The 18519-nt window shown below is 43.0% G+C and overlaps 1 protein-coding gene across 1 annotated transcript; it reads left to right on the plus strand.

Annotated features, from left to right (window-relative positions):
• The first annotated feature begins 7205 nt into the window (after window positions 1-7205).
• LOC118225644 lies at window positions 7206-7883 on the plus strand. The gene has a single exon (XM_035414390.1). The coding sequence runs from the start codon at window positions 7209-7211 to the stop codon at window positions 7881-7883; it is 675 nt and encodes a 224-aa protein (XP_035270281.1). The 5' UTR covers window positions 7206-7208.
• The last annotated feature ends 10636 nt before the right edge of the window (window positions 7884-18519 follow it).

An 18519-nucleotide genomic window follows, 5' to 3' on the forward strand; every position in this document is an offset into this window, starting at 1 on the left:
CAGAGGCAGGGGCCAATGCAGCTATGAGGGCAGGCTTAAGACAGTCATCACCAGACCATGACCGGTTCAGCTTAACACAGCACTACCACCCACTCCTGCCTCTCAAATATAGGAGAGACTAAAAAGATATGTTTTGAGCCTAGCTTTAAAAAAAGGTGATAGTGTCTGCGCCCCGAACATGAGCAGGCAACTTGTTCCACAGGAGGGGAGCACGATAGGAGAAGGCTCTACCACCTATGGTACTTTTAGCTATTCTAGGAATAACAAGGAGGCCTGCACCCAGCGAACGGAGCGTGAGGGAATATTAAAAAAGTAAATCATTTAAGTACAAAGGGGCAAGCCAATGTAAGGCTTTAAAGGTAAGAAGTAGTATCTTATAGTCTATTCGGAATTTAACTGGCAACCAATGAAGTAATGCTAACACTGGGCTGATGTGCTCGAGTCTCCTTGTTCTAGTGAGAATACGAGCTGCTGCATTTTGAATTAGCTGGAGCCCTTTCAGAGAGGAATTTGCACATCCAGACAAAAGAGCATTGCAGTAATCTAATCTTGAAGTAACAAAAGCATGAACTAGCTTTTCTGCATCATGTAAGGACAGTATTTTCCGAATTTTTGAGATATTTCTCAAGTGATAAAAAGCCACCCTAGAGATGTTTTTAATATGTATATCAAATGCAAGATCTGGATCAAAGGTAACACCAAGATCTTTGATTACAGCACTTGAGGTAATGGAGATTCCATCAATGTTAAGCATATAGTCAGATAGTTTGCATCTCAGGGACTTGGGCCCCACTACCATTATCTCGGTCTTATCGGAGTTTAGCAAAATAAAATTTTGGGTCATCCATTCCTTTATGTCTATAAGACAGGTTTTGATCTTCAGTGTTGTGCGTGAACGCACTAAAAGAGCATTGGATGTGCTCATATTTCTGGTGAACGGTGAACTGAACATATCCTTTTGCAACTAATGAACGTGAGCGTCGTTAACTGTCACGAGAGTTAACTATGCTCTCGCGAGAGTTAACGATGCTCACACACTGCTTACCATAGACATATATACATTTGTTCATAAAAGTCTTTCAAATATTCATATGAATTGGCTTCAGCAGTACTTGTAGCTGCGTTGCTAAAATTTGAGCCGGTTTCACTAGCCATGCTGGCATGCCGGTTGCCGTAAATCCTCGATGGGTGCCATAAGCAGCATAGACATATAACATTTCTCATAGAAAACATAGTTTGTCCACCTTTCACTTCACAGCAGTGGTGATAAAACTAACAAGAAGTAAATGCTAGTGTGTTGTTAGCCTTTACTGAGGATTATATGATATAGTTAGCATAAGCCAATAGCACTAACCCATATAATTTTTAACGGTACTTGATCAGTCGAACGATAAAAATTAAAGCATTCGATTACGGTCAACGGCACAGAAAATTTCTGCTGCACTTCCAATAAACGGCAAAAGTCCCACTATAGGATTGATCATAACACATCTTTCAGCTAGTGACTGTAATGAAGCCAGTGGTGGAGCCTGTACCGGAGCCTGTACCAGCTCGCTTGGAAGCATATGAATCTATTTTATGTTTTTGAACTTCTGCATAATTTGGTTCATGCAGGCTAAATTAAATTTCCATTGCTACAGTAGGCCTATACCTTTACTGCACCTCTTTTTTTCCACTTTCTGCATAATATGACATATTGTTTAAGTGGTCATATACTCACATTGTTTTTTCTTGGCTTTTAAAAGTAATCTTGATTCTATAGTAGTATACAGTAATTCATTTCGTTTGGGAAGTGGGCAGTGGCAATGATTGGGGGCTCGGGGTGGTTGGGTAGGAGAATAGAAAAAGAATAGAATAGAATTTGAAAAAAGGAAGAAATTAACGTGAACTAGTTCATTTTTGGGACTGTGAACTTAGTTCAAAATTCAAAATTGTGAACTATGAACGTGAACTAGTTCATTTTAATCTGTGTGAACTGAACTTTGAGCTTGCTCTTGTGAAGTGTGAACTTGCACAACACTTGATCTTTGACAGTTGGACAACTTCATCAGGTTTAACTGATAGATACAACTGGGTGTCATCTGCATAGCAGTGGAAATGAATGCCATGTTTGCAAACAACTTGTCCCAGGGGGAGCATATAAAGAGAGAAGAGCAAAGGCCCAAGCACAGATACTTGTGGTACTCCATATCTAACCCTGGATTGATAAGAGGAATCATTATTAAAATGCACAAATTGATATCGGTCTGATAGGTATGAGCTGAACCAAGAGAGTGCCTGCCAGATTTTCAAGTCTATCCAGAAGGATGAGGTGATCAACAGTGTCAAATGCAGCACTTAAGTCTAAAAGCACAAGTACAGAGATGCAGCCATTGTCAGAAGCGAGGAGTAGGTCATTGAGTACTTTGACCAGGGCTGTTTCAGTGCTGTGAGAGGATCTAAAACCAGATTTAAAAACTTCCAATATATGTTTGGAGTGCAAAAATGAACCAAGTTGTTTTGAAATGGCCTTTTCTAATATTTTAGAAAGGAACGGGAGGTTTGAGGTCTGTAGTTAGACAGATCATTCACATCCAAGTCTGGCTTCTTAAGAATGTCATGGTTTTGGCTGATACCACCATTTCTTTTCCTACCTGCGCCTTTTCTTCAGTTATTACGACCATTGGTTTTTTCATGCGCCTTTTCTTCAGTTATTACAGCCATTGAGTTGATTAAATTATACACGTGCAAATTTCTTTTTACAGTTTGCACCTGTTGGCGTTCTATTTAAACCCTGAGCAAGCCGATAAGCTTTGCTTCAGTGTCACTTATGTTGCACGAGAGCCGGTATTCTGTCAAGCGAGGTAAAGGTAAAGGTATAGGATTGAGTTGCGATATTGGATTGTTGTGGCTATAAAATTAGCACAACAGTCTTTAGCTTTTTTAGATTGTTGGCAACAAGTTAGTGCCACAATCTAAGCTCAGTATTCTTTCTTTAGGGTTTTACTTTTTCAGCCTCGGTTCGAGGTCTGTTTTCTTTGAGTTGCCCCGTTTTCTGCTCCGGCAGTTTTGTTTTATTTTCATACTCCTTAAGCTTTAGTTTTTCTTTTTACCCAGTACGTGGGTTGTGTAGAGCTTTTCTTTGGGATACTCTCCCTAAGGAGTATTGTTTTCCTTTCCCTTGTCTCTTGAGACTTTGTGGCTATTTTACCTCTGGTTAATAGCTTAAAGAACCCCCTGTTCAGTCGCGGTTGGTCTCCCAAAACTCCCACTCCCTCACAGTACACTGAAGCCACGAAATGGATGTACCAGCGACTCCAACGGGCTTAGAAAAGGCTGTTGCAGCTCAACAGGCTGCCCTAACCGCCCATGATAGGGGCATTCAGATATTACATTCCCAACAAGCAACCTCTTATGAACGGCAGGGGGAAATGCTTGAACGCCTGCACCATCAGGAAGAAAGTTTGCGCAGCCAGGAGAATGCACTGCGTGAGCTTGCTGACAGTGTTCGCCAACTGGCTTGCGCATTAAACCCCACAGTTCCACAAGCACCTTCCTTTCCCCCGACCCCAGAGCCGATGGTATCAGTCATTGTCCGCGAACCTAAACTGCAGCTTCCCCTGCGGTATGATGGAGAATCAGGGAAATGCAGGGGTTTTTTAGCGCAATGTACGATATTTTTTAGAGCTCAACCATCACGTTTCACTACGGAGGATTCACGGGTGTCTTATTTTATCCCTGTTAACAGGGACAGCCCTTGCATGGGCTGAGCCGCTCATCCGTTCACAAGCCCCTGTAATGAACATGTCTGGAAGTTTAATGGCAGAAATGGCGTCGGTCTTTGATCATGATATTACCGGAGAGGAAGCAGCTACAAGGCTAACGTGCATTCGTCAGGGAGAGAACAGTGTAGCAGCCTTTTCTGTCACATTTCGTTCATTGGCTGGTGAAACAGGTTGGTCAGAGGCTCCGCTCATGACGTTATTTAAGAATGCGCTCTCAGAGCCAGTGAGAGACGCTTTAGCAACTCTTGAGCCCCCGGCCACATTGGATGCTTTGGTAAGGACGGCTATCAGGATTGATAACCGAGTGCGGGAACGTGAGCGAGAGAGAAGTGAGAGGAGGAACCGTTCCCTCCCATATGTTGCCTCTCTTCCGGTTAAGCCTGCAGTTTTGGTTCCCCCATTAGGCTCTCTGAGCTATGATGAACCGATGCAGATAGATAGCTCCAGCCTACGCAATGTGCAGGAACAAAGGCAGCGCAGCGAATGGTGTCGGTATTGCAGACAGAAGGGACACATTAAGAATGAGTGCCCTAAGCTGGGGGGAAACGGGAGGCCTCACTAGGTGAAAGAAAGGTCCCAGTGAGGCGTAACCCATCAGCCTTTCGAACCGTTTTATCCGTTGAGCTATCCTGGAATAACCAATTAGTGAAAACTGACACCTTTTTAGATCCAGGAGCAGTTGACTGTTTTGTGGATTCTAATTGGGCTAGTGAACTTGGATTGCCTGTGGTTCTCCTTTCACGGCCTCGCCACATTACAGCTCTTGACGGTCGCCCACTGGGCACCGGATTGGTTAAAAAGATTGCTGACCCTCTCTGCATGCGTGTCCCTTTTGGTGGTCATTCGGAGCGAGTCCGGCTCTTCCTGGTTGATTCACCAGCCTATCCACTTGTTTTAGGTCATTCGTGGCTGATGAAACATAAGCCGCACATTAACTGGGGCAATAAGAAAAACACAGTGATTCAGTGGGGTTCCAAGTGTGTCAAACATTGCCAACAGAGGTCATCACCAACTCCTAATTTTCGTGGTTGGCAAAGAGAGACTAATTCGGCTTGGGACGATGAGGAAGACGGGTTTCCGTCCAACCCAATTACGCCATCCCCACCTTCTGAAGACAGAGAGGAGAGTTTGGATTGGGATTCGCGGTTCGACTGGGATCCTCCGGTTGATGACTTATCCCTAGGGGAGTTAACGGAACCAGAGACTATCTCTGACTCCATGCCCCACTCTCCCGCTAGTTCAGAAAATACCAGTATGGTGGGTGCGCTTGAATTTCCATTACCACCTAACGTACCAGCCGATTACGCAAATCTCGCTGAGGTGTTTAGCAAACAAAGGGCTACCACCTTGTCACCTCACAGACCGTACGATTGTGCCATTAATCTACATCCTGGCACGGTACCGCCTCGCGGTTCCTTATATTCCTTATCAGCGCCGGAAAGTACAGCTATGAAGGAATACATCCAAGAGGCATTAGCTAACGGTTTTATCCGACCATCCACTTCGCCGGCGGGGGCAGGGTTTTTCTTTGTGAAGAAAAAAGACGGTGGACTGAGACCATGTATTGATTATAGAGGATTGAACAATATCACTATTAAAAACCGCTATCCATTGCCCCTCATGAACTCAGCTTTCGAACGCCTCCAGGATGCGTCAGTTTTCACTAAACTCGACCTCCGTAACGCTTATAATTTAGTGCGTATACGTGAGGGAGACGAATGGAAAACGGCTTTCAATACGCACAACGGCCACTTCGAATATCGGGTCATGCCATTTGGTCTCACTAACGCCCCCTCTGTTTTTCAGGCATTTGTGAATGACGTGCTACGAGAGATGCTGGAGAAATTTGTGTTTGTTTATTTAGACGACATTTTAATATTTTCTGCCAATCTTTCGGAGCACGTCAGACATGTTAGACAGGTTTTAAAATGTCTCTTGGACTCCCAGCTATTTGTAAAGGCAGAGAAATGTAAGTTTCATGCCAAATCCATTTCTTTCCTGGGGTTCATTGTGACAGAGGGGAAGGTACAAATGGATCCAGAGAAAGTTTCCGCGGTCATGAATTGACCTACCCCAGAATCGGTCAAACAAGTTCAGCGGTTTTTGGGGTTCGCTAATTTTTACAGGCGTTTTATACGCAATTTTAGTTCAGTGGTGGCGCCAATTACCGCACTGACAAAGAAAAATACCCCTTCACGCTTTGAGTGGACGCCCAAAGCCGAGGCTGCTTTTACGGAGTTGAAGAGGAGGTTCAGTTCGGAGCCCATCCTGATAACCCCTAACCCTTCACTCCCGTTTGTGGTAGAGGTGGACGCCTCGGAGCTTGGGGTAGGGGCCATTTTATCACAACGTTCTCCCCAGGATCAAAAAATGCACCCCTGTGCTTATTTTTCTCGTTCACTTTCTCCGGCTGAGAGAAATGATGACGTCGGGGACCGGGAACTTTTGGCGGTTAAGCTGGCTCTAGAGGAGTGGCGGCACTGGTTAGAGGGAGCTGAACACCCTTTCACAGTGTGGACCGACCACAAAAATCTAGAGTACATTCAGAACGCAAAGCGGCGCAATTCGCGGCAAGCTCGCTGGTCGCTTTTCTTCTCCCGTTTTAACTTTCTGCTAACATATCGCCCAGGTTCAAAAAACATCAAGCCTGACGCACTCTCCCGGATTTTCGATCACTCTGACAGTGACCACTTCTCTGAGCCCATTGTTCCTACCACCCAGATTTTGGCCCCAGTTATGTGGGACATTGAGTCTGTGGTGCGGAGGGCTCAACGACTGGAGCCGGATCCAGGTGGGGGACCCCTTAACTGTCTTTTGTGCCATCCAAGGTACGTGCCCAGGTGCTGCAGTGGGGACATTTCTCCCATCTTACTGGGCATCCTGGCATCCACAGGTTTAAGGATTTCCTGGCCAGGCGGTTTTGGTGGCCTGGGATGGAAAGGGATGTTCGGGAGTTTATTTCAGCTTGTTCGGTCTGTGCCCGCAACAAGGGTTCTCAGCTCCAACCCTCTGGGCTTTTACGCCCTTTGCCCGTCCCGAGTCGTCCATGGAGCCACGTTGCCTTGGATTTTATCACCGGTCTGCCGGCTTCTGATGGCAACACAGTTATCCTGGTTGTGGTGGACAGGTTTTCTAAGGCAGCCCATTTCATTGCGCTGCCTAAATTGCCATCCGCACCAGAGACTGCACGGCTGGTAGTCGACCACGTCTTCAGACTGCATGGTCTGCCTCAAGACGTGGTGTCTGATCGGGGGCCTCAATTTGCCTCTCGGTTTTGGCGGTCGTTTTGTTCTCTTTTGGGTGCGTCCGTCAGTCTCTCGTCGGGGTTCTACCCGGAGACTAATGGACAGACGGAACGTACCAACCAGACGCTAGAGAACACTCTTCGTTGTCTGGCTTCCTCCAACCCGACATCGTGGAGCCGTCATCTCGCGTGGGCGGAGTATGCCCATAATACGCTGCTTAACGCGTCCACGGGGCTCTCACCATTTGAGGCCCAGTTTGGATTCCAACCTCCTCTGTTCCCGGAACTGGAGAAGAACAACGAGGTGCCGTCTGCTGGGTTCTTTGTTCGGCGATGTCGGGCTACGTGGAGGAGAGTCCGTGCGTCCCTCCTGCGCTCCTCGGCCAAACAGAAGGGACTTGCCGACAGGCATCGCCGTCCGGCACCCTCCTATCGGGTGGGTCAACGGGTTTGGTTATCTACCCGTGACCTTCCTTTTACGAGTTGAATCTCGTAAACTCACCCCTCGGTTTGAGGGCCCTTTTAAGATCGTGCGTAAAATCAACCCGGTCACGGTTCGCTTGCAGCTCCCTCGTTCCATGAAAATCCACCCGACGTTTCATGTCTCTCGCCTTAAACCGGTTCTCGTGAGCGCGTTGGCTCCGGCGGACCACCCGCCGCCCCCACCTCAGCTCATTGATGGGGAGCCGGTATATACAGTACGCCGCATTCTGGCTGAGAGACGAGTGGGCCGAGGGGATCAGTTCCTTATTGACTGGGAGGGCTATGGCCCCGAGGAACGCTGTTGGGTCCCCTCTAGAGACATTTTGGACCCTGAGCTTATTCATGACTTCCGCAGGCGTGGTTCGGAGGGCCCGTCTGGGGCCGGCCCTTAGAGGGGGGGTCCTGTCATGGTTTTGGCTGATACCACTATTTCTTTTCCTACCTGCGCCTTTTCTTCAGTTATTACGGCCAGTGGTTTTTCATGCACCTTTTCTTCAGTTATTACGGCCATTGAGTTGATTAAATTATACACGTGCAAATTTCTTTTTACAATTTGCACCTGTTGGCGTTCTATTTAAACCCTGAGCAAGCCGATAAGCTTTGCTTCAGTGTCACTTATGTTGCACGAGAGCCGGTATTCTGTCAAGCAAGGTAAAGGTATAGGATTGAGTTGCGATATTGGATTGTTGTGGCTATAAAATTAGCACAACAGTCTTTAGCTTTTTTAGATTGTGGCACTAACTTGTTGCCAACAATCTAAGTTCAGTATTCTTTCTTTAGGGTTTTACTTTTTCAGCCTCGGTTCGAGGTCTGTTTTCTTTGAGTTGCCCCGTTTTCTGCTCCGGCAGTTTTGTTTTATTTTCATACTCCTTAAGCTTTAGTTTTTTTTTTACCCAGTACGTGGGTTGTGTAGAGCTTTTCTTTGGGATACTCTCCCTAAGGGGTATTGTTTTCCTTTCCCTTGTCTCTTGAGACTTTGTGGCTATTTTACCTCTGGTTAATAGCTTAAAGAACCCCCTGTTCAGTCGCGGTTGGTCTCCCAAAACTCCCACTCCCTCACAAAGAAGGGGTCTGATGAAGTTTAAGAGTCTGTGGTATGTGTCCAGATGCTAAAGACGCATTGACAATATCTAACACTGGTGTTCCAATCACTGGTAGTAGCTCCTTGAAAAGCTTCGTAGGGATAGGGTCTAGAAGACAAGTAGAAGATTTTGAGGAATATGAGATCTATTGGAGCAAAAGAGTTCAGATAGGCAACCCGTCTTTCTGAAGATTCTTTTGAAGATTCTGCATCCATGCGTTGAGCGGATGGAAGGGCAGGCCCTATATGAGGGGTGGTAGGAGAACTTTGAAACTTGTCCCTGATTTTTATAATTTTGTCATCAAAGAAATTCATAAAGTCATTGCTACTAAATGATATTGAGACACATGGATCAACTTGATTCTTGGTCAGTCTGGCAACAGTGTTAAACAGGTGCCTAGGATTGTTTCTATTTTCATCTATTAAAGTAGAGAAGTATGAGGAACGTGCTGTGGAGAGGGCATGTTTATAAGTTAGTAGACTGCCTTTCCAGTCCTGGAGGAATACCTGCAATTTAGCAGAACACCATTTGCGCTCAAGTTGGCGTGAAGCTTGTTTGAGAGCACGAGGATGGTCACTGTACCAGGGTGCTAATATCTTATAGCGGACTTTCCTCTTCTTAAGAGGTGCGAAAGTATCTAGGGTTCTGGAAAGTATGTAATTTATGTTGTCTGTCAGCTGATCAACTGAGCTAATGCTTGCATTTTTGTATGTGTTTGGGCGGGAGCCAAGAAAATCCCCACAGTGCACAAATGAGCCTGGGAGCTCATTAATAAAAAGCATTTGCAGTCCTGGAGGAAAGCTTATGGCTAAGGTAGAATGAAGGATCTGGTGACACATGACAGACTTGTGAAAGGTGGAAAGTAATTGAATAATAGTCTGATAGCACAGGGTTTTTAGGCATAACTGCTATATTTGCTATTTCTGTATCATAAATTAAGACCAGATCAAGAGTATGGTTATGAGAATGTGTGGACTGATGCATAAGTTGATCGAAGCCAATAGATTCAATGATAGACAGAACGCTGATCTGAGAGGATCGCCTTCACTATCCATGTGAATACTGAAGTCCCCTACAGTTACTACTTTATCTGAATTAACAACCAGGCTGGAAAGGAAACCAGCAAACTAAGTAAAAAGCCCTGGTGTCCTGTATACAATTGCAAGGATAAAACTGACGGCTTTTTTGTCCGGATGTGCAAAACTGAGAACAAGCACTTAAAAAAAGTTACATTTGAAGCCGGATTTCAAAGTAGCAAAAAGATTAGAATTATATACAGCAGCACCACCACCGCCACGACCCGAGTATAGCTGTAGCCAGGAGGGGTGGATTCATTTAAGGCAATATGTTCATCAGTTTTAAGCCAAGTTTCAGTTACACATAATATTTCAATTCGGTGATCAGTAATTAATTCATTTGCAAGAGTTGCCTTAGGGGCTAGTGATCTGATATTAATAATTAATTAATCCAGTTTTTAGCCGAGTTTGGTCAATTGCATTATTAGTAGAATAACAAGGTCTGATTTTTTTGCAGATTAGCCATACAAACACCCCTAATGGGCTTCTTAGCAAGGCTTAATTTTGGTCGAGGTTACAGACACTATCTCAATAGCATGTAACCTTGTCATCAGTTTTTGGGAACAAGCAGAAATCTGTGTAAGAAAGTAGGTCTGCTGCCTGGCCTTGGTTCTGGTGTGTCAGGAAATGGAATTTCTAAGACTATACGATAAATTACTAGAGATAAGAGCGGCACCCTCCCACTAGGGGTGAATACCATCTCTTTTAAAAAGACCAGGCCTCCCCCATGAAGTATTCCAGTGGTCTACAAAGCCAACACCATTTGCAGGGCACCAAACAGACAACCAGCGATGTCAATCTGCTGTAGATTTTGTCACCATGCCGAGAGGGAATGGGGCCAGAGCAAATAACTGACCCAGACATCTGTTTCGCCATTTCACACACTGATTTAAAATTATCTTTGGTGATCTCCGATTGCTTTAACTGGATATTGTTAGCGCCGACATGAATAACAATTTTAGAAAACTTAAGTTTAGCCTTTGCCAGCACTTTTAAATTTGCCTCGATGTCGGTCGCTCTAGCCCCGGGCATGCATTGTACTACGGTCGCTGGAGTCGCTAAACTCACGTTTCTTAAAATAGAGTTGCCAATTACCAGAGTTTTTTCAACAGGTTTCACAGCTGGTGTGTTGCTGAGGGGGGAGAACCTGTTTGAAACATGAATAGGAACGTTGGAGCACTGGTGGCTTAAATTTTCGACCACGTTCCCGAACTGTAATCCACCCGCCTTGCTGCAAAGGCTCAGCCGGGGTGCTAACTGCTGGTGCATCCGGAACCGAGAAGGATTCTATAAACTTCTCACTATCTCGAATTTCATGTAAGGTACGGATGCGAGTTTCCAATTCAGCAATCTTCTCCGTCAGCCAAGCATTTAACCTACACTTATCATAGGTAAAGCTATCGTTAACGGCGGAGATAGAGTAACTAAACATATCGCACACAGAGCAGGAGACAGCCCAAGAGGGAGAGAGAGGTTGAGAAAGAGGGGATACCGGAGGGCAGAAAACAGCCATTAGACCTCGTAAATTACTTAGGTTTTATCTGGCTGATAAACAAATAATAAACACGTTGCTCACGGATATCAATCCTCTTCACCTTTCAACTTACTTGTAATATATAGGGGTTTTGTTTGAACAAAAAGCCCAAAATAATATCAAATATACACTTGAAAGTAAAATACAATCCTGTAACAAACTTTTTCAAAACACTCCTCACTCTTTCCACCACAAACATTATATGTGCCTACGGTACTTGATTTTTTCACAGCTTTGACTAACCTCATGCTAGAATGATCCAGCTTTATCCTAATAATCGGTGCAGATATTGACTGCATTCATTAAAGGGGAATTCCACTTTATAACACTTCTACTTCTCATGACTGATATTTTCCTACATTTAAAACGAAATAACTAATCGAAAAATGAAGGGCGACATTCATTTTTCGATTAGTTATTTCGTTTTAAATGTGCAACGTTAGAAACAAAAACCTTTTTTAGCGCAAATCCACATAGTAGTACAGTTTCCGGTTTTTTCTTCTTCTTCGATTTCGTTTCGCGGCAAAATCGAGAAGCACAGTAAAATATTCTGTTAATTTAGCGTTGAAATCGAACAAACTAACGTCTGCTAGCTTTTGTTTGATGCGATATCGGTGTAATAATGAGGTGCTTGTACCCGGTTGTTATAATGCCCCCGTTAAACTTCCCTTGAAAGCACATTTTCATAGTTTTCCACGCGATGCAACTTTGTGCCAGACTTGGCTGGATGTAATCTGACACCCCTGTATGCACTGACTACTTTGAAGGCACCGACTACCAAGGCGACTGTCTGAAGCCTGGAGCTGTACCAGAGACCGCAAAAAATATGGACAAAGCTACTGTGACGTCACCCATTCATTCTCCGTGGGTCTCTAAAACCAGAGACTGTAAAAAATTTGGACACATGATTTCATCGTGTGCTGTATGTTATCCAGAAAATAAACCTTAAAAGACTCTTAATTCACTTCATGAAAATGAAAATTTTGCAGTGTTTATCCCAAAATCGGGATTATAGTAGCTTTGTCACATGCGTGAAGCATGGCCCAGGTAGACATTTACAGAATGTACACGACTGACAAGCCGTTTGACAGATTGAATATTTGCCGGTTAGGGTTAGCTAGCTAGTCAAATGGCTTGGTAGCCGAAGTTGCGAACTGTTTTAGCATAGGCTACTGGACTACCAAATATGGAAAGCTGGTTACGCTTTCTGCCAACTAATTATTTGGTTAAACAGGCTAAAGGAAATAGTAAAAATGACTCGGCTACCAAAAAACTTCAGAGGAGGATTATTTTATGGTCGTCTAGTGCAGCTGTAAATAGCACACGCCATAATGAAATCACTACAAAATGGGATGCCTGCATTTTCTGACTTCGCACAGGTGGACCGTGGTCGGAGCCGCAATGTCAAGGCCAAGAGGCGCCACCTCCCACCCCAGTGATCATAGACTGTAGCCCCTACTGTAGCTTAGTCCTCTGCAGTAATCAGGAAGTGATGCAAACTGTACCTCATTGGTCCACAACAAATATTATAACAGTGCCCAAATGACACAATAAATCATGAAATCGACCCGTGGACAGTCATAAGACAAATAAAATACACATATTGTGACTATTTGGTCTCATGAGAAAAAATGATTGACTTTGTATTTTGACCGTATTTGTACCATAGACTTACATGGAAACCGGATATGAAAACACCTATACTGGAGCCAACCGTAGTGGCGCTACGAGCAGACCAGGAACAACATGACCAGGAAATGAGCTTCAAAAACGAGGTCTGGTTTTGGCCGCTTGGCTGCACCGGACTGTCAATCACATTGTAAAAATCACAGACCCATTTAACTCTATGGTTTTGGCTCCAAATCGACAACATAGCCATAGGCCTATTTCACAAGATGGCGACCAAAACCGGATGTAGGGATACTTTGTTTCCGGTTACCGTTGCTACGGGCGCAAGTCCATTTCTGACAGCGAAAAATTGAGCCTAAACAGCGACGTGTTCTCACAGTCCCTAATAGCTCTGCCAAAGTTCACCATGTCCGATGTTATCCGCATTGTCGAAGCATTGCCAGTGAACGTATAGGCCTATTTCACAAGATTGTTCGCGAATGACACAACAGTACTTTTGCCCGAATCGTTCGCGAACGACACAACAGTACAGTACACTTGCCCGAATCGTTCGCGAACGACACAACAATAGTTCGTTCCTGTAGCGAATGAGGAGTCTCTGGTGAGGAAAGTGGGTATGGAAATATGGATAATAAATGGATAATAATCGAACTGTCAAGTGTGCTGTTTATTTTCAATGAAATAACAAGCCCTTTTTAAAAAACATGTCTGAAAGCAGGCTAGCCAAGGCTACTATTTTATCGACTACATTTTATGAGAAAATGATCTAGGCTACTTAGCCAACGTATATCAGCACTTTCTTTTTCAAGCAGCTGTTAGAACAAGTCACGGGAAAGAAATCAGCATCTTGGGCTAAAACAACACATTTTGGGAAATTTAGTAAAATAAAATGGCCATATCAAACACGTTCTTTCAAACTAAATTGTTTAGAATAAAATCGAAACGAAAACAAAATTGTATTAAAAATAGGGAAAGAAAGTGCTTGGTTCATTGGCTATTAAATATTGTGGCAATCTTGCCTGTGTGTAACTAAATAATTGTTAGCTTGTTAGCGGTTAACTTGTCCCGCTCCTCGATCGTGTAAATACTCGTTATTTTGAATGTGTGTAGCCTGCTAGGAATCGCTTCCGTAGCACTAGCAGCCCTCGGGTTTATGATTTGCACCGTCATGTTTCTGTCATTAGTCAATTAGCCAATACTGTTGTTGTATTCCCTGCCTGTCTCTGTTTTGCGTGTCTCCTGCTGCTGTTTCCCGCTGTATGTAAATTATCCGACCTTTGTGTGATGTGATGTTAAGGCTGTGTGATTGGTTAGTCCCGTTGCGCCGGGGCAGCCAATCACGGCGAACGGGGTTTGACAAAAGCAGGCTTCGCCCAGCTATGATGTTCAGTCTACGAATTACCGTTTTGAAGAGATGTCACAAATAAAGCGAAGCTCCCCGGGAGCGATTCGAAAACAGCCAAGCCAGTCTCCGTCTCTGCTTCTTCGCGAAACCGCCACAATATTCTGTGGGAAAATGCTTTGTCTATAGCCTACTTTTTAAACTGGAAAACTACATTCAATTAAAATAAAAGAATGTGCTAATATATGAACTGCGGTCCGCCTGTTTTCATTTTCGGTAGGCTACTAACCCCCCCCCCCCCCAGTTACGCTACTGATTCGGTGAATGAATCTTTTGAACAAATCTTTTTAGTGAACTGATTCTACTGATTCAGTACACTAAAGAGAACTGTTTTGCCCATCACTAGCACCAAGACCACAACTTAAAAATGCACGGGTGGCTCCGGACAACTAGCAGCAGAAACCGAAGAGGAAAAATAAATAAATAAATAAATAAATAAGGTACTTGTAACTATCTAACATTAAGTGTTGAATAAGTACAAACACACTATGTAATGACAACGTTACACTTTGGTCGTAATTGGGTAAGTTGCAACATTACCAACAGGTGACGTTGTGACATTGCTCTATGGTCGCAAAATAACCAGTCCTCATGGGGACTGTTCTGCAACGTTGCAGTGACGTTATAGAATTACGTAAATACAATGTAATTTAATAACGTAAAAATTACGTTATATCACAGTCCTCATCCTTACTTAATTTGAAACGTTACTGGTAGGTTGTCAGATCGTTTGTATAAAATACAATGAATGAATAAAGTAAAATATCTATCTGTCTATCTGTCTGCGCGTTTACGCTTGGACCGTTAACACGTTATATCTAATGCAGGGTTTATTATTAGGGGTCCAAGCAGCGAAGCTGGTGGAACCCTATTGTATCTGTTCGGATTATTATTATTATTATTATTATTATTATTATTATTCTTATTTTTCTCCGCTAAAAGTGTCTGAGGCTCAGCAACCATAAGTCCTAGAGCAACCAAATTTGGGAGGTGGGTTCCTATGGCTCCCCACTACTCAGGCACCAAAAATCACCTATGTCGGCCAGATGGTGGCGCTATAACAAAGGGTTTTGCGTAAAAGACCATAACTCCCACACCATAAGTTAGATCAACACAAAACTTCATCGACCTATCTATCTGAACGTGCTCTACAACTTTACCATTGGCACCACCTATGTCCGCCATATTGTTTGCCCGCCATTTTAACTTTTTCCTTGGGGCGTGGAAGCTTTCTCTGCTAAAATGTCTGAGGCTCAGCAACCATAAGTTGTAGACTAACCAAATTTGGTAGGTGGGTTCCTATGGCCCCCCACTACTCAGGCACTAAAAATCACCTATGTCGGCCAGATGGTGGCGCTATAACAAAGGGTCATGTTTAAAAGGTCATAACTCCCACACCGTAAGTCAGATCAACACAAAACTAAAAGTGCTACGACATCTAGTAAGCTTCTTTACGGCAAGCGACATCCATGGCGACGCAAGTAATCTGACACTGTAGGGTCCAGTTTTTATCAGTGAGGGGAGCGTCTGAACGTCGGGGAAGCAATGGAAGAAAAAAGTGTGTTACTACAAGCTTTCTGACAGGATGAATAATTACTTTTCATTAGCATGGGTCCTTTTGAAGACAATATCTGGTGAGTTCGTTTAGTCTGTCGTTATGCTGAGAAATAGCTAAACCATTTTATTGATAGTATTTGAGTTCTGTGTAAACGCGCCAAAACACGCTGGTATAATAAAACACTGACGGTAATACATATGTAGTCCGCTTCGTTCCGTTGCTACCATACTATATAAACTATCTTGTATCTACAGCTGCAGTTTCTCGTTGCAATTACTAATATTGAATATAAACAAAAGACGCAATTTATGCTGTACTCTACCGTATTATTTATTCAGACATTGGCACTCTGCGCATAGGTAGCATGGATGGCGAGTTGGTCTTTCATGTTTTTCTATTAAAAGTTTGTTAGTAAAAGCTTTGAGAAGATGAATCATTACTTTTCTTTGGCATGGATCCATTTGAATCCGTCATTATGCTGAGAGTAATCGTATTCTCAATTTAATCTCTAAATTGACTGTAAGCTTAGTGTTGTAACTAGGTAGCTGTTTCGTAGGTGACTTAATGCACTCGTCTTAACTATTGCTTGCAATTTTTCATAGACTGCGTTGTTGCTGTTCTTGTTTGTGTTAGCGTTAACCAGTTTAACCTACAGGGTCCAAGTTAAACTATGCGGTTGTTCCCTGCACTTGGAACGGTACTTCTCTCTAGAGTTTTCGACACACTTGTTCCTGATTATGATTATACACTTTGTTGTACGTCCCTCAGGATAGGAGCGTCTGCCAAATGCCTGTAATGTAATGTAATATTCCGTAGCAACAAGATAAACCCGACATTAGCCCTAAAATATGCCAATACAGCAGTGAAAACGCTGCTCACTGAATAACGAAATAAACGAGACAAAGTTTTTTTTTACATTATACCATGTCATACTACAGTCAATATCTGGGACTAAACATTGAATAAATATACAATCTTACCATTGGTTTCACGCGTGCAGATGTCCCTTTTGCGACTGAATGGTCATATATTGTCTTGGACAATCCGTTTGTGAAATATACGCGGATTTTTGATCACTGGGTAGGCTACGTTCAAAAATAGCTGTGCGTCATACCACACCTGTTGCTTACGGCGTTGTCGGCCTTTTTAGGGCAATTTGGCTTGATTGACAATTCATTTATTCAGTAGGTGAGAGTATAAGCTTTCTAACGATGTATAACATGTCTGATTTTGCTTTTGGAATAGCGTTTTATAGGTCAGCGTAACCAAATGTTTTCTTATCTGCCAATGTCTAAATAAATAAAACGGTAGTCTACTTTGCGCACAGCACGCAGATCGCGAGTTGATATTATGTCTTTTTTTTCGTTTTTTCTCAATGTCGTATTTATTATTTGAAATGTGTATTTATGTGTCATTATTCTATCTGTCTCTGTGGCGCTCTGAAATGTGCATACTCTGCTAACCTGAGCAATAGATTGGAATATGTGTCTGACGTAGTGTTGCACGGTATACCAAAACTTCAGCACTTTCTCGGTACTTAAAAAAAAAAAGGAAAAAAAGAAACGGTTCGCTATTAGAATATTCCGACGTTCTGTAGTTTTGAGTCAAATTTAAAAGCCAGGGAAAATTGTCTCCCGCATTACTGTTTGAGAGGATGAAAAGTGTAATTTGTCAGAATCTTGCTAGAAGGCAGTAGCAACTAAGGTTGCCAAGTGAGGTGACTTGCGCTTGCGCACTCAGCTCCTTGATACAGCGCAAGCTTTGACTCAGTTCACTTCAGTAGCAATAGGTGTTCCAATTTGGAAATATTTTATTATAGATAGATGCTGTATTGTTCTTAAAATATGCTGTTTTTAAATCTATTTAAAGGTGAAAGACCTGTTTTAAAGATTATTTAGTTTACAACTGTTTAATTTTTTAAATATATTTAACATATTTCCCTATTGTTCAGTGTTGTCACACTATAGGCCTATGCATATTAATATGTTGAAGAGGCTTCAACTTAAAGGTTGTTAATGAACCAGGTTGTTGATAAACCATGAATTCGAAAATGAGGTCAACCCTTGTGGACATTACGTTTCTGATCTATTAAAGTAATTTCAGTATCGTTAGGTACAGAGTATCGAATTAGCATCGTTTAAGTTTCAAGTATCATTTCAGTATTGAGTATCGTAATACTAAACCTGGTATCAGTATCAAAGTCAAAATTTTGGTATCGTGACAACACTAGTGTGACGCCTTTTTTAGTTGCGGCGCAGAAACACTGCAGCTGTGCATACACCCCGGACCATCTAAGTGTTACGACATGCCATCTAAGTGTTACGACATAGTAAAGGCCTTGACGGGAAGCGGCCAGGGCATATCCATGGCGACGTAACTAAGTCATCCGACAGCATCTCTTAGCACAAAATTGGCCATAAGTCATCAATATTTTATACGATCATCATGATATTCAGTAGATATGTTGGGTGAAGGCATATGATCATGAGGACAAAGCCATTAATAATAATAATAATAATAATAATAATAATAATAATAATAAATTTATTTATTTTTTAATTTAGGATATGATGGATAAGCAGTAGGATTTTATAGTAGGACTCGGTGTAAAGCATGGAGGATAAAATATAGCTTAGGGCGAAGGGATTTTTGAGTGTGAATCTATTGTCTGATACACACTCCGGAGCAGAAGGTAGCGGTAATTCACCAATAAGCTGTGCACATCCGCTGTAAAACAAGAAGAAGAC

Source organism: Anguilla anguilla, chromosome 4 (genome assembly GCF_013347855.1).
Source record: "Anguilla anguilla isolate fAngAng1 chromosome 4, fAngAng1.pri, whole genome shotgun sequence".
NCBI lineage: Eukaryota > Metazoa > Chordata > Actinopteri > Anguilliformes > Anguillidae > Anguilla > Anguilla anguilla.

Bases quoted from the DNA above. Each gene is read 5' to 3' on its own strand.
- LOC118225644 (XM_035414390.1), top strand. From the start codon at position 7,209: ATGCCCATAATACGCTGCTTAACGCGTCCACGGGGCTCTCACCATTTG.